Source organism: Anopheles coustani, chromosome 3, assembly GCF_943734705.1.
Source record: "Anopheles coustani chromosome 3, idAnoCousDA_361_x.2, whole genome shotgun sequence".
NCBI classification, from domain to species: Eukaryota; Metazoa; Arthropoda; class Insecta; order Diptera; family Culicidae; genus Anopheles; species Anopheles coustani.
This window is the reverse complement of record NC_071288.1, coordinates 42,554,743-42,581,378: the sequence shown is the minus strand read 5'-3', so window position 1 is coordinate 42,581,378 and position 26,636 is coordinate 42,554,743. Positions and strand designations below refer to the sequence as shown.

At 45.4% G+C, this 26,636-nt stretch overlaps 1 protein-coding gene across 1 annotated transcript; it reads right to left on the bottom strand.

The window, feature by feature from the left end:
* Positions 1 to 301: 301 nt before the first annotated feature.
* Positions 302 to 22,984, bottom strand: LOC131259205 (potassium voltage-gated channel protein eag). Its single transcript, XM_058260646.1, has 18 exons — positions 22,906 to 22,984; positions 18,710 to 18,830; positions 18,366 to 18,478; positions 17,478 to 17,609; positions 16,807 to 16,812; positions 11,722 to 11,828; positions 11,008 to 11,151; positions 10,005 to 10,101; positions 9,768 to 9,922; positions 9,461 to 9,652; positions 8,541 to 8,699; positions 7,597 to 7,669; positions 5,579 to 5,778; positions 3,932 to 4,082; positions 3,455 to 3,764; positions 3,140 to 3,344; positions 1,369 to 1,659; positions 302 to 1,195 (listed from the first exon to the last, which is right to left on the bottom strand). The coding sequence occupies exons 1-18, from the start codon at positions 22,982 to 22,984 to the stop codon at positions 302 to 304; spliced, it is 3,429 nt and encodes a 1,142-aa protein (XP_058116629.1).
* Between the last annotated feature and the right edge of the window lie 3,652 nt (positions 22,985 to 26,636).

Genomic DNA, 26,636 nt, shown 5'->3' with positions numbered 1-26,636 from the left:
CTCCTAGCTCCAAGGCAGCTCCTGCGAACGCTCGCTGACGGACCTCAGATAAGCGTCTCACGGGAGCTGCTGCGTGAGGCAGTGTCCACCAGAGGGTCCTCTGAGGTCGCCCGAGCGTCGCCCAGGTACGTCGCGCAGTAAGCATCAGAGGCAGGCTGGCAGAGCGTTGCGCAGGAGCGCTGGGAGGAGCGCGAAGGCGTGTGTAGTGCTGCTACAGCTACTGGTACTACTGGTGCGGCGTCTACTACTGGTGCTCGGGTGGAGCTTGCTGGTCCGCCTGATGGCGCAGCAGTATCCGGGGCTAGAGAAACTCCCGCTTGCGCGTGGCCGTCGACGACGACGTCGACGGGAGCTCGCTGTCCAGCAGGCAGGCCTGCTCCGGGCTCTGACGGGGCGGAGCCGGCGCCTTGCGGCTCTTGGAGCGCCGCTTGCGCAGCAGGAGCGGCCCAAGCCCGTTCCCACCCGGACCGCTCGGTGCGGCAGTCGCCGGACCAAGGCCCCCTAGTCCGCCCACGGCCGCAGCGGCGCTGGCGGGCACGGCGGGACCGGCCGCACCGGGCACCCCGGGAACACCGGGGGCACCGGGGGCGGCCACCACCGCGCCAGTGGGCAGATCACCCGGCGAGCTCTGGCCGGACGAGTCGATCTGCACGCGGCTCAGCAGCTCCGTGAGCAGATCCTCGATGCGACTCATCCGTTGCGCCATCCGCTGCATCTCCAGGCGGACGTCGACCTTCATGTCCAGGACCGTCGCAATGAGGTCCCGCTGGGCGAGCGTGGACGGCTGCTCCCGCAGGCCCGTGTCGTACGTGTCGGACGTCGTCGACCGGGACTGCGCCATCTCGATCTGCCGCTCGCGCTCCAGCGACAGATTGCGCTCCAGCTGGCGCTCCCGTTCGCGTTCCCGCTCGCGCTCCCGTTCCCGCTCGCGTTCCCGTTCCCTGTCGCGCTCCCGCTCGCGCACCCGCTCCGTCGTGGCCGTGTCCAGCAGTCGATCCCGCTCCGTCGGCTGCCGCTCCAGTGTCGGCGGCTTAACCTCGCGCTCCATATGCACCACCTGGCGTAGCTCGGCGGGCCTCGGTGGAGCTGTCGTGGTGGGCGCACTGTGGTCCACCTCTCCGCCCTCGTCGATCGTGTCCTGGCGGGCCAGCGTAGCTCCGGGTCCGGGCGACAGCTTCGGAGTCTTCGGGAATATCTGAAATGGAAGCAGAGAAGCGCGCAAAATGTTAGACTTTACCGATTTTTCATCCCGTCGAAATGTCGGGTGTGCGCTGAAGAGTGTGCGTGTCCGTCCCGTGGCTGTACGGATGTGGTCCACCCCGGCACGGGACGGAACACGCAGCATGGAGAGGGGGGAACGCGAGCTACCTTGTTGCCTTGACCGCCATTACTACTCGAGCTCGAGCTCGCTCTACCTTGTGCACTCTCACGTAAGCTTTCGCGTGCACTTAAACTTCTAGACACGGCTACCTTTGTGCTGGTGTCGCTGGCCGAGTCGACGCTGGAGCTGCCGAGCAGCCGGCCCCACTTGCTGGCCCGCGGCCCCTTGGTAGCCGACGGTGGCCCGGACGAGGGCGATGGCGATGGCGACGGTGATGGGATGGCGGCGACGGCCGTTAGGGCTCGCGTGTCCTCCGTCAGTGTCAGCTTAGCCGGCAGCTTCGGCGACAATTGGTAGAAGAGAAAATGAAGAAAAATACACTCGGCATAATCATGTGTGACCATCGGATCGGTTCGGATTGGTTCTCTCGCATAGCATTCAGTGGAAAACATAACTTGGAAACATTGAGGATGTGGAAAAACATCGAAGGTACACAAACTAACACAGATTCTAAGCGCAATCCATTTTGAGAGAATGTTTAATCTAGTGTTTGGAATGGAAAAATAAAACTTAAAAAAATAGAATTAAATAAACCAGCAATGATATTACACGGAAAACAAAAAATGAGACATTGATAGGGTCTCAATTGAAAACATACATGCGAATCATGTACAGAGCTCTATAGAGATTTTACTTTTATCATTCTATCACAATTTTCCAATTTGTTAAAAGATTTTTTGAGGTGAATGATTCTTACGTAAATCTATTCAATGACACCTTTTGTTAGAGTGTCATTCTTGCAGTTTTAGTGGCGATTATGGAAGTAACTTACAGAATTGGTAAACTTCATGACAAATTTAAACACTAACATACTGATTCTATTCTGTAAAGGGCAAGTTAAATTCGCTGAACTTAAGTAAAGTTAGTTTGTATGAAAATAAAATTAAAACATTTTAAAACATAAACATTTTAAGTTTCAGGTTTAATTGTTTTTGGCAACCATAAGTAATGTTATATTTTGAAATGGGTTTCGTGAATTTTATATGTTTTTCCTTGTTCCAAGTCACGTTCGTTAACACTATTTTGTTCATCATCATTTTGGAGATCAATAAAAATAACAAACTTTTTGCCTTTATATTAATCTTATCAAGTATATAACTTAAACTTGTATGTTAGCTTCAAAAGTACAATATAAATAAGATGCATAGAAGAGTTAATCCACTGGATAAACTGGTGGAAATAAACAAAAAAAATGTTATGTATTAATTCCTGCTACACACGAATGTTTTTGTTCGTTAAATAAAAAAATATTAAAATCATAACAGAAATTCTTTTAAAAATTGCCTATTAATTAAATTAATAATTTTGTAAATAATGTGTTATAATAATGATTTTATGTTTGGCAACTTATTTTTACTTGTGACGAACATATTGAGCAAAATATGACACAATGTATGAAAACATATTCTTAGGGAGAAACTAAACCAACATAAACTAGGAATGCAACTAACATCGATTTGCTAATTGGGATATCGGGTCATGACAGGAAGAAATGCATTTCAAACCACACGTTCTTTTTCATGGTATTCAATCAGCTACGTCCTACAAGGAAGGAACACAAGGGGAGAGTATAAAAAAACCGAACTAAACACATGAACTAACGGAACAGATGTGCGCTGTGTGCACTGGCATTTTTCTTTAATCAGTAGGAACTACCGGAAGCACATCGGCACCGGCACAGTTAAGAGTGAACTATAAAGTTTGAGGGTGTTTGGTTGGTGGGATGCTTTTAGAGTTTGAGTGTGTAGCAATATTCACCTTTCCTTTGTCTGTATCTGTGTCGCCCTTCTCAACGTCGCTTTGAACGGAACCAGTTTGGTCCTTGGTTCCTTGTGCATTTTGCTGAGCTCGTCTAAATTTTGAAAATATTTTTCTTACCAGGTGGTCCTGACTAGAGCCCAGTTGGGGTTCGTTCTTCCGCCGCTCGGCCAGCTCCTTCTCCCGTCGCACATCGGCCACTTTCCTGCGAAAGGAAAGAACGTACCGTCAAGTGGAGCGCACGGTCGACCGACCCGGATGAACCTGGAGCAACGATGATGCAGCACATCGGCTCCATTCTGCCCGGACACTCACCTAAAGATTAATCGATGTCTAAGGTTGTACGTTAAAACTAGATTCCGCGCAAAACTATTAGCAAAAGCCTGATAAAAATCTAATACTTCGAGCAGCTTGTCTCGTTTTATCGCATGTAAATCACAGTAAGTTAACGCCCGCACGTTCGCCGCGCTCTGGCCGACGGCCGAGTCCTTCCAGAACGAGTCGCCGAATACGTCGCCCTTGCCCAGGATCGCCACCACCTCGTCGTCCTGTATCACCTCCAGGCTGCCGGTGACGATGAAGCACAGGCTGTCGATGCTCTCGCCCGTATGATAGAGCAAATCGCCTGCGGACGAGACGCACGGACCGATCGGAAGCCACAATCGTATTATTTATCCAAATTTGTCAGGAAAAGCCTGGAGCCCCCGACCCAAAGGGCAGCCGGAAATAGGCAATCGAAATGGCACGGAAACACGATCAACCCGCGCGGGCATCGGTTGTGGGGCTACTCACCGGGTGCAGAGTGTGACATGCAGAAGTGCATCGCCAAGGCCCGGAGGCATCCGTCGGATGCTAATCGGAACGCCGGATGCTCGTTAAATACCTTCCGGTTCAGATGGACGCAGATGTCGGCCTTCATATCCTTGGGGCAATAGTTTAGGACCTGTGGAGAGGGGAGCAGCAAAAGAGAAAAATTAAAACAACCGATTACCGTTGGACCCGTCATGGCCGGCCGGTGAATGGATCAAAAGTGGGTGTGCATAAATTGAAACCGGCGCTCATAAATCAGTACGATGTTGGTTTTATGCACAAATAAACTTTGGGGGAAGCTGCGCGCTATTTTTGCTTCCGTATAACCTTGGCAGTTATGTGCAGTAAAAACTTATGTTTACTTTCCTACTGGGTGAATAAGTTTGCTTTTACTTTTTATCATTTACCATTACTATGCTTTTCTTTTGTTTATCCTCTTACTGACACAAAACGGTTTGCAATTAAGTTATTTTTTCTCTGCGAAGGAGTGAAATCTAAGAATTTCACAAAAAAATAATTACAGTAAAACTTCGGGTATTCCAGGTATTCAGGGCTTGAATTTTGGAAAATCGAATTCCACGGGGAATAGGACCTACAAATTTATATCTCACATTTACGTTTACAATGCAAGATGTTAGTTGAGCAAAAATATCAATAGAAAAACCGTTATAAACAAAAATTTAAGTCTCCCCGGATAATCGACGGGGTACTCTATGATTTGAACTTTCATCAAGATTCATACAACAAACAACTGAAATCATTCATGTCTCAGTTCAATTAAATTTGCCTTTTTCAGCGATAGTTCAACATCCAAGAAAAAGAATCAAGCACATAAGTTAAACTTGACTCATAAACATGATAACGGTAACGATTTGTAATTTTGCATTGAATATCACAGTTTTTACCTTCGATTGAGCAACACATATTTTAGTTTAAGGTTTTTTTGAGATTTTTGTTTTTGGTCCGAAAGCGAGCGCATGAAACACGTAGTGCAATGTAGCTTTCCAAACATTGATACCTATTTTGGATACACACAATCTTATCTGATTTTCAAACGGTATACATTTAGGTTCATGCAAGATATCCATTGAAATCACACCCAAAAAAATTGGAACTGATGCATTACGAAAATGACGAATTTATATTTGGTCTCGTTTAATATAAGTTCGCTTTTGTTTGCTTACAGTGCAGATTTCAGTAATGGATGCTTAAAATAATTGAAAATAAGCTGAATTTAAAACACAAGCCGCGCCCTAAAATGATAATTTCCTACCGTACGTTCCGTTCACGTTTTTTTAATCATGATTAACGATAACAGATGAAACATACGGTTGTCAACACACTGTGTGGTACACTATCCACACCCGCAACCTCCCTGTTCGGCCAGTCGGGTAAACAAAATACACTTCTGCATAATTTGGTAAGCCTCACTTAATTCTTAATGGACATGGAAACGTGCGAAAACCGGTCCGTAAATAAAACCGTCGAAACGCTGCTCCGGCCGCTGGTCTCTTTGGCCCTCCCGTGAGATTAATAAATGCCGATGGGCACGATTCGCCAAATCGGTGCAAAACGTCGAAGCCGGATGCTGTGCGGCGCTACCGGTTGGGCTGCGAGCAAACCACCTACCTTGTCCGTGTCCAGGCCCTTGGTCATGGCCCATGTTGATACAACATAGTCCATCACGCGCTCGCTCAGCGCCTTCGGTACCTCGTGCAGCTTCATGAACTCGCGCACATTGTTCAGCATGTCGTGGTACTTCGCGGTGGCCGACGTCATTTGCTGGATGATTGTGGTCACGTGACCGAAAATGGTCGCGTACAGGAGTGCTATTGGTGTAGGGAAGCGGTCAGAAGGGTTTGTGAGTTGCGGCGGTGGGGGTAAAAAGAGGACGGTCGGGTGGACAGAAAAGGACACGGATACACGATAAGCGTTGGTACGAGACCATATCTCTCGGGCCCGTCAAATGTAGTGGTCGCAAAACGTAAAACCCGTAACGTACGAGGGTGAGGTCGTAATGAACTGATAGGTAAATTTTAGCAAACCAACGAAAAACAAAAATGGTAACACCATTTTTGGGGCACATAGCCAAATGAGTGACTACAAATGTGTGCCTGTGTGTGGAGTGCGAATCCATTGCACATATGACAAACGAGTTCGGACACGAAGAATTACCGAGCGAGCTTTGAAAGAAGAGCCCTCATTTTTAAAACCACATAAACTGGCTTTAAATATTAAAATACACACATTCATCGTGCGCGATGGATTTAGTACGGATTAAATGACTGGGCATGGTTCCTTCCACCCGAATTAAGCTCGCACTAGCGAGCTCTTCCGTACACACGGAGACATAAATATACACAAACATATATATAAACAAGGACATTAGCTCACGCGTGAGAAAATGTTGGATGATAATTTTGTTAGTTTTCCTTGGAACAAACTATGATGACTACCGTTTTGGAATTTCTAGCAAAAACTACAGGTTCGATTTCCGGGTTTTATCTAGTTAAAGCTGATGAGTGGATTGTGTCGTGAAACGGAAGGCACGAGCAACGAACGAGGACTTGTTTTTCCACAACACAACCACAAAACATGTACAGACAAACACACACAAAACAGAAAGAGTTGTGGCGTTACGTTCGAACCACTATCGTGTATTGCTAATGATCTGCGGGGTCGAAACAAATGTAACTCAAATGTAACAAATGTAACAAATAGAAGCAAAAGTGAATAAATAATTACATTGCCAAACAAAACTAGATTATTTCAGACAACGAATGGACATTGGATGCAGCAAATATTAACTGAATGATTTTCAACTGGAAACCGAAGGAAAAATATTTCTTTGATTGATGACAAGCACAAGAAATAAACATTTAATTATTTCAAATTTAAATATAAGATAACCAAAATCGAGCAGTCGAAAAGAATGTGATACAAAATGTGTATATGAAAGAAAATGGAGAAAGTGAAAACACCCGTCCAGAAAACAATAAATCCAACCAAATCTGCAAAGAAGATTAAACGAAATGCATAACGGTACAGAACACTGCAGAACCACGCAGCGATACAGCAGAAGGGCTTAGTGGCGGAACGGGAGCTTATAAGTAGATAAAACGCGAGCGTAGCCCCGGCCAGGAGCTAGTCTAAAAGTAAGGCCGACACCAGGAGCGCGGACTCGGGAGTTTAGTGGACAGGATTAGTTTGGCAAATGGAACCGTCCGCGAAACGATTCATCTGGATGGTAAACGGAGCGGCTTAGGTTTGGAGATGGACGTTGGAGGGACGTTTTTGTTTTTGCTGCTTTGTTTTGAATACGTCCTCACTGTTTGCAGCTACTGGCCCCCTTCAGAAAGGTGCTACGGTAACGACACGGAACGAGCCTATTTGTTTTTGATAAAAATGTCCCCAAAATACCGGTGAGCCTGTGCTACTTGGGTGTGGTCGGATGATGATGATGATGATGATGAAGAAACAAAATATTCGCGTCCTCATGTAAATGAAAGATAAGACTAAACCCGTGAGCAACAAACAACAATTGGAGCGGTGGTGAACGTAAACGGTAGACAAAAACAAAACCAAAGCTTTGACATATACAGAAAACCAAACAACAGGACGTGGCAACGGAACGTAGAACACTGCACCTGCAATTATCATCATGCAGATAGTGAATACCTTCTCGTTGTCCGTCTCGGCTGCGACATTTCCAAACCCGACCTACATAGTGGGGGAAGCGGGAAGCATTTTTGGGTAAGTTAAAAGATTTCCGAAAGAACAGGGAGAAACAAGGAAAAGTGCAAGTGGGTGGAAAAGGAAAGGCGAGTGGGCATATCCCGAGCAGAAAAAATGGAGAAAAGAAAAAGAAAAAGAGAAGAAGAGTGACAGAGAGGAAAAGGGATTAGTTTAAATGAACCACTCATCATTCTCTCGTGCAGCGTCGTGTCCTGCCAATCCGGATCAGTCGGGCAGGACTCGTAAGTGCGGTCTGTCGGTCGGTCGGTCGTTTGGCGATCCGATGCCAATCATCACCCGGCCCGGACCTGTGGATTTTGCTGGTCTGGAAATAGAAAAACCTTCGAAAGGCCCCCGAGGTTGCCATGTTTTTGTGGGTGGAGTCCAGTCAATGGAGGGGAATTTGGCTAAATTTCAACTCAATTTCGAACACAATGCCATTGTGTGTGGCGCATGGAATATCCTCCAGGGAGAGCACGATTCAATTTGGTCAATAGGCACACACACACACACACACACACACACACACATTGGTTGGGTAAACTTTTCTTCCTTCTTCGAGCCGGAGTTACGTTCCGGTGCAGGACGTTGATGTCTATGATCGATGGCGAAAAGGGAGGCCCCCTGGCAGGTGGACAGTACGCTTCAATTTAGTACCACAATCGAGCTTCCTGCTGGAAAACCCCCACGCAGCACCTGGTGAAAAGCATCGATGGTGCGGGGGAAAACCCGGTCGACCATGCCGCACGAGGTAGCTCGAACCCTCCGGCACGGATTTCGGGCAGCTTCGGCATGGGTTCCGGCAACGATGGGACGGGCAACGGCTAACTCTGGATCAATAGTTTAATTTGCTTACCGATGTCATGCATGTCATGGTGAAGTACAACGCTGTAACGTACATCGTTTTCCGCGACGGACCGTTCACCAGCTCCGGTGCGTTCGACTCGTTCGACCAGATGTACGAGTACGGGCTCTGGGTGACGTTCGCCAGCTTCCACAGCCAGCTGTACTGCACCTGCGGGTAGATCCGTAGCGAGGGGAGGGAAAGGAAGAGAAAAATGATCAGGCTCACCAAACGAAAAAAATAAATCCCCATTGAATGAGTGCAATTCAGGTGGTTCGATTGAAACGACATCAAACACGACAACGTGTTCGAAGGGAAGCGAAGCGAGCGCCTCCATTGACGTTTGGGTGGGTGGGGGGAGGAAAAGAAGTAGAGAACGGACGGATGGTCCCGAGAGTGCATCCACTGGTTCGTGAAAGGGAAAATTAAACGCTGTCCCATGAATTGATTATCCGATGTTCCGTGAGTTAGGCCCGTGTTGAATAGGGCATTCAAACGCATCCAGAATGCTCTTTATCTCCGTCCGGTTTGCATCCTTCGGTGTCTTTGTGTGTTTGTGTACAACATGTTGGAGCATTTTCCCACACACTTCCTGCTCCTATTCCCCCACCTCGTCCACCGTAGTTACGATGCACTTCGGTCGTCCAGGTGCACTTATTTCCCGTCCGTTAAAAGCAACGAACATGAACCACTCGAGGACCCCTGTCTTCCTCCCTCTCTCTCTCCCATCCTCTCTCCGGCTCCAAGCACTACCGTTTACGGTGGGGTGGAATTAATTTTCTAATTTCCGCCCATTTTCGACGGCCATTCACGCGAACCGCAAGGCCATTCCGCCGAGCGAACTGCTGAGAGTTGCGACAGGTGTGTGTCGATGCGGCGGTGGCAGCTGATGAGTTAATTGTCCTCGGCGAGGATGCGTCTCCCCCACTTACCCCGTTGTCGGCATCGCTGCGCCCGATCGAGTACCAGATGCAGGCGAGCCAGTGCGCCACCAGCATGTAGAAGCACAGCAGCAGTATCAGCATGGCCGCACCGTACTCCAGATATCGATCGAGCTTCCGGACGACTCGGCCGAGCCGCAGCAGTCGCACCACCTTCAGCGCACTGAACAGCGATCCGATACCCTGCGGGAAGGTAAGTGTCCGGGGAAGATTAGTTCGACGTTCCTACCTCCGGACCCGGAAGTGTTTCCGGGAGTAACCGAAAGTAGATATCCACAAAAAATAAAACGCCACTTACATCCTCGTCGTGGTCGAACGCGTTGAACACGTCGTATGGGAGACAGCTGAGCAGGTCGATGATGAACCACGACTTGAGATAGTTCATGCGGATAACCTTCGGATCGCTGACCACCTCCCCGCCCGGCCCGACGAACGTTGTGTGAAAGTTTAGCACTGTCGAAGGGCAGAACAACAACGGAACTGGGGTTACCGAGAAGGCCCTCACTTGGAAGTACCACACAGGGAACCCACTTACCGATGTCGATGAAAAATATTACGTCTACTATCGAGTCAACTACCAACAGTGAAACATCTTCCGACGTCTTGTTCTTGAAGGCTACGTTGTATGGTACCTGTCAGGTGAAATGAAGTACATGTATCTGGTGTGTCAACGAATAAATGCTCAAGTTCAAGGTAAAGCTACAAACGCAGGCATGGAATTTCCCATCTACTAAGAATGAAAAAACAGGGCGGTTCGATTTTTCTATTTTGAAGGACGCTTCAAAACAGATGAAGTAATACAAAATTTATCAAAAAATAATACTCTTTTCCTATTTCAATGGTTTGCTATTGATCGTCTTTCATTGAATTGATTTTCAGACATGTTTTCTGTTGTCATAGAACTACAACGAGGATGCTCTCATATTAAAACATGTTGAGAATTATAAATTGCAAGTGAACAAAGGCAACAAAGCCCTCATTGAACAGAAACATTTGAATCACTAGTATGATTTTATTGTAAAACAATTTATCTAAACTTCAATTTCTGATAAACAAATGATTTTTTCAAGATGCAATTCAAACAAGCTTTCTATGCCAAACATGTCAAAAACATTGACTGTAACGTATTTGCAAGTATCGCTTTGGCTCATTTGAAGAAATTTAGAAATTTAATTTAGTAGTCGTAGTTAGAACTCGATGTGTAATAATATTTTCCTATTGTATTTCAACTTTAGAAACAGCAACTATAAAATAATTTACGTTTTCGGTCGTTTAATAAATCATTCAAAAAGATTAAATCTATTCTGTTTACGTTACTAACTAGACGAAAGTATTGAAAAGGATGGCTTGCAAGAAGTCATTAAATTTTAATACTAATATGAATATTTTATATCAATCTGCTCATCTTGATATTACATGAATATTTTGGATTATGAATAAATTTTACATGACTCCATTTTATCAGCTTAAAATGAGCACATTTAATGATAAAACGGCGTTGTGATGTTTGTTAAGAAATGCAATTTACCAACACTTACCATAATTGCAGTATAAAATGTTAAACACAATATCACCCAATCCCAGATTGCTTTGAATGCACAATAATGCAGTAGTATATGCGGCGGCGTTTTCGGCGCTTCCTGACGATACTGTGGCATAACATCGGCACTTAATGACATCATCTAGGTGAGATAAAGGAGGAGAGAAGTGGAGAAGTAGAATAGCTGATTAGAAGATCCATTTAAAAAAAATGGCATGTTACTGAACTTATATCCAAACTATTCCTCGATTTGGATGTGAAGTCCGTTGACTGAAAGAAACCTCACCATCAACCACTCAGTCAACAACCACCACACCAATATAAACTCCTACAACACAAACAGACTAGGAAAAGAGGATTCTACCTTCTTCTTCATTTTTAAATCGAAAATCACCCCCAGCCACAGCAGCTATGCCAGGAGCCAGGAGGTTAGCTAGGGACACATTCTACGAGGATGATTTAAAATTAAAATTGTACTATAAAGTCGAAGCGCCGTGATAACAAACATCTGAATAAGTAATGGCCGATTCCACCATCTCCGCACGGTGGGAATGGTGGATGGTGGTATTCGGTCGATGGCATTATCGCGTCGTCTTTGCTTGCCTTCCTCTTTATCCTTTACCTCCGCAGCGAGTCACAAGTCGTTTGCTACCGTACGCTACTCAAATCGAAAAATTCCGTTTCAGTCGAGGTGCGAGGACTTTATACTTACATGAGCTAGATTTGATTGCTTAGTAGGATCCTTTAGCGTAGGCAAGTGTGCACTGAATTGACGGCTTCTGGTGACCGAGCGAGCCAGCTTGGCGAATTTCGACAGACCTGGATCACGGAGCATCCACCCCCCGGTAGGCGTTCGGGGAAGTCGGTAAGGTGGTGAAAAGTTGGGAGAGAAAAATGACACATTACACATTACGGTCCAGCGAGCGGCGGATGTCCAACATCGGGGACATCCATTTCTTTTTTGTTTTACATGTACGCAGTTCGGTTGAACCTTTTACAGGCGTGTTTTTTTCTTTTTCTGGTGGGAAAACAAACAAACTGTACAAGCAAGCCTGGCGCGTATATGAAGGTGGTGGTAAAAAGTGGCTTGAAAGACTGGAGGTTTCGGTGAAGCTGGGTATGCTACGTGGGACAACTTTGTACTTTGTGGTGATGTTATTTATCAATGAGTGAACGCTACAGCAGATGGCAAAGTCGTTGTCGTTCAGATGACAGCAAATGTTTGGCGGATAGATGTCGATTTAAATTTGGACTGCTTTTTACTCAAATCCCTGGAAGATCACAAGTGGAAATAGAATCTACTAATTTTAATATTTGATTTGTTTGATCAAATAAATCCTTAAGACATGTGACTCATTATTTAAAACATGAATTACACTCTTTACCATTAATATTTAAAGGAAGATTTTTGATTAAAATCATATGCCAAAGTAACAATTTATTGAGGTACTAAAAAATTTAAAATACAAACAATACCCAGAACATTCAATAGCGAAAAATAATATGCCTCGGAGATTAGTTGCAAATCACATTGTATTTCCACGACATTTGCAAAATCGTATGTGATTTTAGCGTTCCTAAAGATAAATAATCTCACAAATCAAATATATACATTTTTTCTTTTAAATCGTGATGTAAATGGAGCGTCTTTCGTGATCATTTAATGATTTTGAAGTGTTCAGGATCATAAACCAATTTATTTTATTTCGAGTGTGTGAATGTGTAAGCTTGGATGGCTTTTTAAATCAATTCGGTTAATTTGGTTAATTTCGTGTACAAGCATCGCGTGATGCGATTTGCAAAAATTAGCAGCATATTCTAGGTAAAGAATTAACGTTCTACTGAATCGAAGCAAAAGTATTCTACCCAACAGCAACAAAGTATCGTTACCATGAAAACAAACAACGAAAACTTCAATAAAACACCTCCAAACACCGTCGCCTGCAGCAGTTGAACAGCTCTTAGTAACTGTCGATTCCATAACCAGGTGTGTTTTTATTCGTGGAATCTGGCAAACTTCTCTACGAAAAGTTCAAAGATGGATAATACCGTCTGGCTGATTCAGCTATTTTTACACCACATAATCGTATTACCGAAAATATGCCACGCACTTACGCGACGATGCTTCTCTATTCGGCTCTCGAAAATGTTTGCGTGGGTTTAAATGGTTCTAATCTTATGCCCACCCGGTGCGCAGGAAATGGAGCATTTTCGCGAGAGGTGGAAAATCAAAATTCATATGAATTCAATTTTCCCCGAAACGCACGACGGGCAGCCCACATCCGTTCGGGTGGAGTTCGCACGAATTCATAATTTGCCCTTTCGGCGAGAATCATCGAAAGAGGAATACGTCCGATTCGTGGGTTGAACTGAAACGATTCCTGCTACTAAGGCACAGTTAAGGATAATCTCATAATCCTGTAATTGTATTCGAATATCAGTAGTAAGTGCTCGCGAGCGCAAAAGGATGCTGGAGCTCACCATCCGAAACAACTACTCCCGAATGGCAGCGCGTCAAACATTTGCAAGCTCATCAGCAGCTTCCGGCTGCCATTAAAAATGAACACCTCATCTGTGCCGTGGAAGTCCACCCAATATTCTCCTCTCCGTTTCAGAAGCTTCAACAAATTGCTTAAAAGGTTTTCCACATATCATCGGTTTATGGAAGCAATGGGTTAGTTTTCCCGGTTGGGCTTCAGCGCGCGTTGGGATTTTCATGGCAATTCGAACCCTGTTTTGGGTTGCCAAATCCCGAACGGTGTGGAATATACGGCGGAGGCGATGGTGGCGATTTCACACGCCCGGAGCTTTCGGATCCTTTCAATAATTCCATAACGGCCTCGTCGGTTGATTCGCTGAAAACACATTTCTCTCAACAAACTAACAGGTTTTCCTCAATCACGAAAAAGACATCCCCCACTGTTGGCCTGCTGTGCAAGCAGTCTGCATTTCACCGGCTCCATCAAAGGTGGCGAAAGAAACACCATCCGGAGCCAACCAGGCGACCTCTTCAACAGGCTGAAGATGTTCCACCGTATGACGTTGTTTAACGTTTGGTTGTTTGCGGAATGGTTGTCAGTTCGATGGCACGAAAAAGAAGTGTGATTGGTACCTTTCCATCGGCCTCGTCCGTCGGGGGTGAAGGAAGGATGTCCTGGGGTGGCCATTATGCCGTCAACAATCGATATATTTTATTTTCTGTTCGTTTCTTGTTCCTTCTTTTTGCCTGCCAACGCCGGATTTTGAATTTCGACGCTCGACTGCGGCGACCCGACCGAGCTGACGGGTCGTTAAAAAAAGGGAGCAACCGAGCCATTTGGATAGGTTACAATTTCCTGTTGATCGTGGCAATTGGCGCTGGCAACCCCGCTGCCACTCAACACACACCCACACACAAACACACCCCCTCGGTGCCAATCGTCTGCCGCACAAACTGCGGTTCACGCCGCAGAATCGAGGCAATTGGGAAAACTCGCCGGGGAAAACGAGGGGAAATCGAGGATTGCTTATTCAAATTTGATTAACAAAGAAATCAGGCTTCCGTTCTGGCACGCTCATCGACACCTTCGCTTCCGAACCGTCCTACTTCTCCGCCGAATAGAGGGGGGGTGGTTTTAACGATTCTTATGGTATAGCATCACTCTTCACCGGTTCGGGCGGGTGAGTTGCATCATTCCATTTTCCTACACGGAACGGATGATGCCGAAAGGAAGTTATTGAATGACGGTGGTCGGTGTGAAGGAATGGAAAAAAGGCACTCATACAAAATAGAGCCGCTTTCCATCTAGATAAATCCTTGGCTTTCCACATTGTGAAAGAATGATCGATAATCAAATAAACCGCCGATGCAACAGTGTAGATTGAGTTGAGAGAGTAACTTGTTTGCGGGAGGTTATCACTATGGCAATAGAAATTAATAGTTATGTGGGAGTTATCTTTATTTATAACTCTATTTAATTCTATGCTATAATACGTTAATATAAGCGTCTTACATAAAGATACAAAAAAAACATAAATGAAACTTAGTATGTTTTCTTCGGTTTCTTTTCATGTACTTGGCAATATTCACCAATACAAAACAAAATGGAAACCAAAATATTGAAAAATATTATAAAAAGTAATTGCAAAACAGTCAAATGTAATATTGCATCAATCATTCTGAAAAACAATGTGCAACTGATAGCGAAACGAGTTATCCTTGCACGTTTCCTGCTCCGTGTTTCAACAGTTCGACAGCTATCGGTGGAAAACCGCAATTCAATTCGCAGCCGCCCAAAAGTCGGTCGAGTTTTCACGATTGGCGTTCCTTTCTTGAAGCGTTAGTACAAATTTAACGACCATCCGAGCAATCGAATGTTGACTTATTGCCAATACGTGGTGGCGCGCAATTTTCCCACGGCGGAAAACTTGTTGCTACGCGCCCTGACAACCGTGGCAGGCGAACGACGGAACACCCATACCGCGAAACACCCGTCGGTGCAACAATCACATTGCGGAATCCAGTCGGAGCCGGAACTGGTGGGACGATTCGCGTCGAATTCAATACCAATATGCGTTGGGCTAGGGATGAACACAGTTGGGCCAATCGGGTCGGAAAATTCGCTACCACAATCGAGGAATGGCTTCCGCGTTTACATTGTTTATCGAGGCCGTTTACGTGACTGCACGTGACGTCGTATCGTTCAATGTTGGTTTTATTTTATTGTAGTTTTCTTCTTATACCAACTCAAACCAAACCATCACAAGTCACAGTTTTGTTTTTCTTTTTCGTTCAATGAATTTCCGGTCGTACGCTGGAAGATTTATTTATTTGTCCATTTTAAATGCTTGATCGTTTTCCAAATGCTGAAACAGCCGAAACGATGGAAGTAAAAGCCCGACTGAAGCCATATTTTTTATGTTTGCCACCATCTTCTGACAATGTTCCAACGTTTCCCTCACGATAGTTTCATTTGACAGCCAGTCGGTAGCTTCCCTAACAATAACTGAACACGAAATAGAACCGTATTCTCGGGAAAGTTTTGTCACCAGTCAAAAGTCAAGCACCGACGGAAGCGTAAAACCCCGTTCGCTCAAAAGGTACGTTTGGCGAAAGTTTTTCCTGGTTCGTATTTCTTCAGCAACAGGAAAAATAAAGTTCAAATGTCACGCAGCCCACCACCACAATAGGGCAGAAAATAAGCTGACAGGATTAATTTATTCGACCGTGCGAACTCAATAGTTCCATATGTACTGGAAAAGGAAATTTAATGTCAATCGACATTTATGATTGAACCTGTTGCTGTTTTAAATTAAACGATCTTTGCAGACAAATGAAGCGTACTCTTTGTAGCTACTCATATAAGTTACCATGAATAAATAATAAAATTAAAAAAATTTAAGCAATAGTATATCAATCGAACGTTACTACAGCAGAAGAAAGCACAGTTTGGAAAACGTGTGGAACAATATAAATTTTGCTTTACATTACAAATTTAGACGCAAGGAAAACTTCATATTTCTTTTCTAAAATCGAATCGATATTCCCAATTATGGTGAGAAGATAGTGAAAGAGCAGATCAGCGGAAAAGAAAAAAATAGTACTACAGAGCGAGCGAGATAGAAGAAAGGAAGACAAAACCAAATGCATTACTGTTGAAGATGTGTCAAGCAACGGCAGTGGATATAGTTGAGATGCAAGTTAGCGGCAGACAAGAAAGCGATTCATAAAGAAAATTCAACGAAAGAAAAATCGTCCTAGGGCGCCGAAAGTGACCAGCGTTGGACGGTAGGTAGACGGTGAAAACTAAACACTTACCAAGAACTGTTTGCATAGAAAGAGTGTGAGGTACCGAAAGGTGAGCAAACCGAAGCCAAGAAGCAGCGAAAGGGTCACGGTAAAGGAAAGTTCAGTTAAGACGGCCACCATTGAGCGGAAAGAGTTTGAAATTGCAACACTCCTCGTGGGAAATGGATTTGTTTGTAGAAGTGAAACACAAAACGGTCAAAGTAAAAAAAACAGCAAACAAACACTAGATAGAGAAGTTGAGAAGAGAAAACAAAACGTGGAAATGAAAAATCGAAGAGTGAGAGCGGAAACCCGAAGGGCAAAAAGGGAAATGGGAAACTTTGCGCAGCTTCAATTCGACATCGATTGAGCAATTTCCTTCCAATTAAACGGGATGATAGTTTGTTTTGCTTCTGTGCTTCGGATTCGATCCGTTTCCCGCACACCTCTGGGGACGTGTTTCGTACCCACTAGAGTATGTCTTCGTGTGTACGATTGTGTATGTGTGAGTGTGTCTTTGTGAACGAAGAAAATGTGACAAGTTTAAGAGAAAAAAGGTTCTTCGGAACGCCTGCGGCGGAGGAAAAACGTCGCGTGTCCGAGCACGTCCTACGACGGGGAGCGTTTTCCGTTCGACTTATGTCCGCGGCAACAGCGAACCACAGTGGGTGGAGGTGGACCTGCTGCATCGTATCGCTTACCTCCTTTGGTGTCCTCGCTGTCGATCGGCTGCTTGAGCGCGGTGATGTCCCGGAAGGTCAGCAGGAACAGCACCACCAGGTCCCGCTCGTTGCGAATCGGCGCAACCTGCAGCAGCAGCCATAGCGGGGTCTCTGTGTCCAGGCCGGCACGGGAGAGAGAAGAATAACATTAGCTGTACACACACGGTACCGAAACCGGGGTGTGCTGTCGGGAAAATCGGGGAAGGGGGATGGGGAAACTTGTGGAATTGTGTTGGAAACCAACGGGCAAACCATTAGCGCGGTGTGTGACGGCTAATGGTGATAATGACACACACACATACACACAATCTGGGTTGGTCTGGTTCGCTGGTCAGCTCCTTACGTATGCTCCCGGGAAAGCCGATGGAGATTATCGAAATTCCGCACACACAAGCAAAGGCCCGGGAATCGATGCCAGGGCACACTTTAAGCGGGCCAAGAAAATCCACCCAAAGGCGGACGTGGACCTACTTCGGGCTGATTTTAATAGTCATCGACCGTGAAGGCAGCCGACCGGATCGATCGATGTGGCCCGGATCTCACCTGGTGCACCGGTGGGTACTTCCTGCCGCCCCCGTGCTCCCACCTCTCCCAGGGTCACTCCTTGGGGGGAAGTTCATTAATCATCGCAAATACGTCGCCGGTATCGATCAAAGCACCGTAATTGGATCAAGCGTTGAGCCACCGGCCAGCGCCATCATCATCATCATCATCACCACCTCCGGGTTCGCCTCGTAATGCCTTGGGCGACACAACAACTACGCCTACGCCGAGCGGTTTCCTCGAGGCCCGCGGCTTCCAATCGGCGCCAAGGAACGCGGGAAGGGGGAAGGGCGGCAGGAACATTCGGTAGCGGATGATACCTACTGTTTTTCTTGTAGAGCAGCACCTCGAACTGGTCGTGCTGCTGGTGCTCCAGGGCGTACTCCACCCGGGCCACCGTCTCCTTCTCCGTCAGCTCGCCGTACATGAAGCCGCACCTGCGATGATGGGTGGAAAATGAGAAAATCGGCCCGTACGAACGCAAATCGGATTCCGGTTTCGCGCGATCGGATACGAGCGGACCCCAAAGAAAAAAATACACCGCAGCGTCCAAGACATCGGTATTGGGGTTTTGTAAAAAGAATCCTAATCGCGCGTCGGAAGGTGCCACCGAGGGGTCACGTGTACCCCGTTTGGCTAAGCTCGAGGACTATCTGCTCCACACTCACCTGCACGACTTTTGCATAACTTCCGCTCGGTTGTAGCCGCTAATTTTACAGAAGGCCTCATTGCAGTACACGATGGGGAAATCCACGATTTGAGCGTTGGCCAGCAGGAAGGAACTGTCCGCTAGAGGGAGGGAAAAAAAGAAAACATCAGTGACAAGCGGTCGGAAATTGGAAAGGAAGCAGGCACGCTATGCAGCTGGATGACCCCGAGCCATGACGTGGGGAGGGGGTTTTGTTGCCGCCGTTCGATGCCATCTTGGGGGTGTTTCGATTTTAAACAAGCTGTATTTTCTTTTCTTCGAGCTCGAACAAGAAACACGATATTTGCGACCTCGTTTAGTTGAACAAAAAACCAAGCACTGGTTTTTGCCTATTGATCTTTCACCAGCTCGGTTCGTCCTGTTCGGATTGCGTGGTAAGTTGCAGGTCTTCGTGAGCGCCAGAAATGCGCTCGAGGCGTAAGCAATCGGAAAAGCATTTCCTTATGACAGGCAGATCTATCGGTAGTGGGTTGCCTCGAACGGGGTTTCAATCAGCCTTAGAGACATGCAACGGAATTTCAGCTGACACACGGTTAACCCAGTCTAAATGGGAATGGAACTACGAGAGTAATTATAATGGATCGCTTGTTATGATGATTGAATAAATTTATTTTAAGCAAATTTTAAATTTCAACTTAGAAAACATCATTTCAGCGAAAAAAATGTATGACTCTATTTTTACTGATTAATAAAACCACAAAATGTGGTAACGGTTTATGTGAAAAAATTCTTGTTTGCTTTCAAAACTTAAAATAATTCTTGTAACATTTATATAAAAAAAAATTAATGCTTTAAAATCCTTCGTTTAGAATACACTTATAATAGACGAACGTTAGTTTTCTTAACAAACTGTATAATCTATCAATGTACAAACAAACTCAACTCAAACCATATTTCAACTCCTTAAAGTATAAAAGGTCAAATTTTCAATGTCTCGAATTGTAGTACGGTAATGCGAGGACATATTCCTTGCATGGAAAACTATTATTTTTCGTAATCCTTAAAAAAAAAATAACTCGCATCTTCACAGATTAATTTTCTACCCCCTCTTTTACTACAAAAAAAAAATAATAAAATGATATTCAAACTGTCACATAGCTATTGAAACAAAGATTTTTAAGAGCACTTTTTACCACGCGTTATTTAAAACTGTGGCGCCAAATGGCCAAAATGGTTAGGTAAAATGTATCCCGTTAATAATTGATGAATTAGAGCTGTTTATCGAGACATTATATTTTACAGTACACTATTTATAATAACTGAATCAAAGCTGGTTTCACCTCAGATAAAAAAATCGCATATGCAAAAAACTAACAATTTTTAGTTAGTTTAGTTGGGCCAGTGCTTTTCAGAATAAGTTTGGAAAACTAGAATGTTTTACCAAATATTTACAGCAGTGCATTTTGTCGCACATTCCCAATTGATGAGGATGTTTTAATTTTTGTCCCCACACCTAGAATATACGGTTTCTGAATCCGATTCTTATCAGTATTCGTTAAGTTACATATTACGGTTTAATTTAGTTAAAAAAAGGTGGTTAATTTTACCCCACCGGGGCATCTTGCCACACTTTCCCTTATGTGCTGTAACATAACCTGCAAAAATGTGTATTTATTTTGTGTTTAAGATCCTTTTGATGAAATGGATCACTACAGAACGTTAATGTTTGACTTGGTCTAATGCGCTCATCGAAAGCTTATAAAAGCAATTTTTCTGCACGATTCGGTCACTTTGTCAACATTTTTCAATCATTTGTGGGTATCACTGATGTTGAAGAATTGGACAGCCACTTCAAACAGTTTTAGTTTCCACTTTATGCATTTCTCTGTTCAAAACCATTTATCGAATATCAGTTTCGATTGACCAATGACGAATGAAAACATGAAATCGAAATTAATACGACAAAAAAAAATTAACATGATTCCCCGACAATGCGTTCAACAGGATCTGCCTTCGTTAACATTTAACAGGACTTCCGTAATCGTTCCCGAGTAGCACCGTCTGTGTACATTAATGAAATTCCAATTGTGTAACACACCATTACTTCAATGTCATAAAAAGGACACCGGGTGCGTGCCGCAGGTGGCGGTAGACAGCCCAGCCCAAATTCCACATCCAGCAAACCCACGCTGATATCGGAAATCAACCGAGCATTCTTGAGCGCCGGGTTGATTGATTTATGCAAAAACATTCACAACATTCAAGTGCTCTCCAGCGAACGGTTTCAGCACCACGGGAACTTCCGTTTGTTGCTGCTGCCATGTCTTATGTTGATATGTTTGTAATGATGATGGAACGCTTCGTTTCGCTTCGCTCCGTTCCTGTCGCCGCCTGGATCGGGAAAGAGTGCGGAGGAGCAATTTTCCCAAGAAAACCTCTCATTGATCATAAAATGTTGATTTGCTGGTCGGAAACATACCGAAACGACGCAATGAACGCTATTCTTTGGGACGGAAATTATCATCCTGTCATCGTTTGAGTATTTCCAGGCACCGAGAGGGGTTTTATCTTGTTTTTTTTTTATATTTGCTGACGTGGTTCCATGGACCTGAGATTGAGAATGGTTTGCCATTCTATTCGGGACCCTTCTGAGAAAACGGTTTGAAAAGTCAAAAGTACATGGAGTAACTGCTCCTGCGCTACGAAATTTCCCTTTTTTCACAGTTTGTATATTTGAAAGTTATATTATTGTTTTGAATATCATTTTATTTAATCTATAAAGAACATATTAGCTGAAAATTTTCATAAAAAATTCACCATTTCATAATAAATTTATCATTACGTTAAGCTTTGCAACTTTATATTAAATGCTCATCAATGGAAAAATCACTGTTACAATGTTTGAGAGTTGAAAAATCTACCGCTCCGAAAACCAAGTTTTATCGTATGAATAAACAAGGAAAACTTAGCCAAGTTTAACTAGATGTATTATTGATAAAAGTTGTAACATGTATATGAACAAAATCATCAATCATTTTTGAATTGTTGAAATAATTTAGTGACTGAAACATAAAAACCCCTAAAAAGTGCCGAATAGAAACAACACAAATTTAGAAAACAAACTTGTCCATCGTAAGATTTGGGTAACCCGACCTTTTCATCCAAACCTCATACGACCTGTCAAAACCTTCCCGATGGAGTGTAATTCTTGGGGAAATAATAACTGCCAGCTTATGCCAACGGTGCGCAATAAAGGAAACTCCATTAACACCCTAGAAGTGTGCAGAAATAACTTCTCGCTTCGGATCCCGAAACCCGAAGAATGTTTTATGGGCACCGAATAGTTTCGGGTGTCAGCTTGTTCCGAAGCAAACTTTCTTTAAAATTGGCACACATTCCTCCACCCTCGAGTTCCCCCCCTTTGCGAAGCCTATACCCGATCCCGGAAGAAAGTTTCGATTTGACAAAAGAAACATTACACCTCCGATTTGAGGGTTTTCGGAAGCCAAGCTTGGAGCCGGGCTGGCTGCTAAGCTGTTTGTATGTTGAGACAACATTTGCCCGACCAGTCAGCAGTAAATCCTGCGGAGCCGGAGCTTCTTGGCGTCCATTCGTCACCTAAACAAACAGGGTGTTCGCCCCGGCAAAAAGGGTGGTCGCGATCCGAATCTAGCTGATCCACTTCCGTAAATAAGTCCGCTTGCCGGAACGATCGAACGATGCGCTTCGCCGAAAGATGCAGCGCTTCGGCAAACGGGGTGAGACAGCACAAACAGTGGTGTGGTTTGTGCTCCTGCGTCAATCGTTGTTGGGCCGTAAATGCGCTTTCCCAGGCCCCACTTTCCCACATCGGCCGGAGGGGGAAAAACGCTGACGCGCATACATTTCAACACAGCGAACGCATAAAAACGAGGGAGCTTCCATTTTGGCTACCTCCGCTTCGCTTCTCCCCCCTGCATCAAACGGCAAACAGTGGCCATTTATTTAGGACGAACATATTGACCAATGGGTGACGCCCTGCTGCCTAAGCTCGCATACCGCCCGCCGCGCGTCGGTTTCCTCCGAGAAAATCATTACAAACCCACCGCCAGGCAATCCGATGCGAGTAAACCGATGTCGCTGTGTGCGTGTCACAAGGGCGCACGTTACAAGGATACGAGCTAGTAATCAAATATCCCGCCACGGTCAGGATATTCACACGCTGCTGATACTTACGCTGCGAGTTCGATCGCCGGATAATGTTTTCCAGAAACGTGTTCTGGGGAGCGACAAGCCCCCGCCGTCCCCCGGGCATCGTAGGGCGATGGTGGGCGGCTGCAGGGGGGATGGACGGGCGATGGCTTACGGGATGGCGGTGCTAGTCAGCGTTGCTGGCCCGGCCCGCCCCGGCAGGCGGCTCCACTTCGCGCCACGGGTTAAAGCGAACCCCACACACTGCTCCGAACGATGCAATCGGATTCACTTTATCGATTCCGAACCGACAACCTTCGAACACCTCCCTGGGGGGGGAGCGGAGGGAGTGGTCACGCCGTTTGGGGATGGGAAGTGGGGGGAACTATTCCCACTCAAGAGCTTGCATCACCACCGTCACCATCACCATCACCATCATCATTATCATCGTCGTTGATTGCACCAACTCCATTGCTTCGCACTTCATTTCATACCGCATGCACGAAAAGGATATTACGATTTCCACGCCGTCCCAAGGAAATGGGGTTGAGAAAAATGCTTTCGCGTTCCGTCGATATTTCTACTTCGTTAAATGCTTCTTCTGCATGCGTGTGAGCGTCTTTCTCGTCGACTTTTCTTTGTTTAGCACTTCACAAACCTCACACACACACACACTTCACTTGGCTGCGTGGAAACACACCCAACGGTTGGGAAACCGGCGGAAAACCCGCAATGCTAGGGAAACCGAAAATCACCGATCACTGCTTGGCACACACGCACACTCACACACGCTAGACCACGGGCTGGTCCGCTCGGAAAGCGCCCCTTCCGGCGGCAGGGCGGCCACTAAACTGCACTGGCTTTTGCTTCGTCACCCACTCGTCCGTCATGCTCGCATGTGCGCTGCTCCGGGCTGCAACAATTATTTTACGAACCAAAGGCAATCAACACCGCCACCACCATCATCATCACCACCACCACCACCGACTACCGTGGCCCAGCAGTGTGGCCATGCACGTTTAACTTTGATCGCCGACTTCGCTTTACATTCCTGCCGTAGGTTTTTTTTTCGGTTCCGGCACGAGCTCGGATTTTATATCGATACAACTTTACAACGGGCTACATGCTGCTAATTCAAAGTCACGCTGCGCACAGTGGAAATATTCGCTGGACACTTGCACTGTTACAACACCTGTTTGAGAGCGTTATTCTATCTCCTGTAACACGTTGAGTGCAGTTACAGCTGTTGAAGAAAAATCGTTATGGGGATTAAAAATATTTACTGGTTTCAAATATTCATTGTTAATTCAAAAATGTACATCGTACTGAAAACATATTTGAAAAGTTGTGTTGTTGTAAGGTTTTTAAAAATTTTAGAAAAGTGTACATACTTATGTTCACGACAAACTGATTTATTTTACGCGTTTTGATATACATCAGAACGTTTCGTTACGAAACTAACGAGCGTATCCATTTAGGATTATCTTATGCAGGTTTAACGTCTATTGCATAGTAAAAATTAAAAAAAAGGGTGTATGAAATTTTAAAGGTTCGTTAGAATCTCTATGATCATCACATTCTTGCATGAACTTATGATTGTATTCCAAACCAAGGGCAATTGAACTACGAATATTAGAACATTTCTATGTATACGAATATGATGTGTATTTTCCCGTAAAATAAGTTTTGTAAATATTTCCAAACGGAAATAGTTTATCTAACTTTCTTCTACACAACAAAACTGAAAGCATGTTTCAAAGAAACTGGAGGTCTTGGAGCCAGTTGTAAAAATAATAGAAGATAAAGATGTTGGGAAAGAACCAGTCGAAATATTATTAGAACGGTATTTCAATGAGTCACGGTTCTTTGACGCACACGTCAACAAAATTTGATCGTAGCTAAATCATTTGAAACCCCCATTTTTATCAAACCCCTATAGCTCAAAGCGCTTCAAATCATACGAAACCAAAGTTGTGGAAAAACAAATCAAAATGATTTCGTATATTTTGCGCTGCATTTTACCGACAATCTCGGAAGGATCAACATCACACCAGGCGTCCCCGGTGGCCAGAGGGCCGAAAGGTCCTTCCCAAGCCCGTGTGTTTAGACGATTCGCCATTTTATATTCCATCGCCCAACGCCTACACGACACGAAAAGGTTACGAGCATTGAATAAACATCACTGCCAAAATCAAGTTGCTCTACCCTAGCACATACACACACACGCCGTGGCCTGAATGTGTAACAGTTGGGAAACTTCGGGAAAAAAGAAAAACATCCAACCCTTCCCATCGGCCAAAGCGGACGGAAAGTAAGCCTTTCTGGAAAGGACGTAATTAGAGGACCCTTGATTTGAATATCGTCCAACTTTCCCATTCACACTTTGGCCGCTTTTCTACCGCCGTACGTGACGGTGAAGCATTCGGGCGTAGGTTCATGTGAGTTTTCCCACCACCCACCCTTCCCCCGGGTGGAAAACATAACAAAAATCGAAACAACATCGCCACTCGCTCCAATCAATGTGAGGCATTGGACGTGCAAGTACCGTACCCATAATGGTGCCGGCCGATGGACAGGTCCGATGACATTCCCATGGTTTCTATCGTGAACTACAACCCACCCGCCCACCCACACCAACACACACACACATGAGCCAAGGTCGGGTCAAAGGGAGCACTTTTCAGCAAAAGTTTGAATAAACACCTCGCCCCAAGGGTCGCTTGGTGCGGGGTTGGCCTTCCGGGAATTGTCACCTCGGTTCCACCAACCAACTCAACACCGCTTAGTTCCCACGAACACATACACACCCACAAGCACACACGCGCGCGCACAATAAACAGCACATATGTGATTGATCGAGGTCACCTTTCGCTCGCTGGCGGTTTCAGATTAATCCGGTTTCGGTCCGTGCCTGGCCCTCAAAAGGGGAGTGCAAGATTTATCGAGCCGGAATACGGCCACCGGGAGGGTGGGCCCGCAAAACCCAGCCCACACCGTGACCAGCGGCCAAAGTGCCGCGACGACCTTTCCGCGAACCGCTCACGGTCATTTGGAAAAGGTAAATTCATGCAGGTTGCCCGTGCACCATTAGGGCGCCCCCTTTCGCTGGGTGGGATTTTATTTTCCTTACCGAACTTTCTCATCCCCCCCCCCCGCCCTCCTCTCCAAGGTCCTTAAACGCACCTCTATCGACACATGTGTGTGTGTGTGTGTGTGAGTGTGTTGGTGGGAAAAGCACGGCCAGTTAGCGAAAGTCAAGCAAAGGCGTCTTCCTCTTCCCTTTACGTAGCTTCGGCAACATAAATCCTTCTCGCAACCATAAATTTCGCCTTGAGGCTTATTTATGCAAATTTACCACCGCCTCGCGCACTTCAGCTCCCCTTTCCGCGGGGAAACCACCCTACATGATGCGAATGAAAGCGAAGCTGCCTTTCTCAGGCCATTTGACGAAGTTCCCCCGGTTGGTTCCTTCACGTACATATGACCCTCGGGGGGGTTGGGAGTTGAAAGAACCTCAAACAAAAAGGAAAAACGCAAACCGGGAAGATTAGAATCTGTAGATAAGAGAGTAAAAAAAACAACAAAAAGAACCAACCAAACCTTCCGACCGCCACGGGGGAGGGGCCATCACTTCGGGGGGTTTAATTGAAGTTTTAATGCAGGCACCAACACCGCCGACGCTGGCAACACTCGAACGATGAGCGTGTGTTTTCCACACCTGGACGAAACATTTGCCCTCCGGTGCCAGGGTGGATCATTAAGCTGCAGCTGGGGTT

Bases quoted from the DNA above. Each gene is read 5' to 3' on its own strand.
- LOC131259205 (XM_058260646.1), bottom strand. From the start codon at position 22,984: ATGCCCGGGGGACGGCGGGGGCTTGTCGCTCCCCAGAACACGTTTCTG. The intron at 18,831-22,905 runs GTAAGTATCAGC...CCCTCCCTCTAG, and splicing joins CCGGCGATCGAACTCGCAGC to CGGACAGTTCCTTCCTGCTG. The intron at 4,083-5,578 runs GTAGGTGGTTTG...CCCTCTCCACAG, and splicing joins AGGGCCTGGACACGGACAAG to GTCCTAAACTATTGCCCCAA.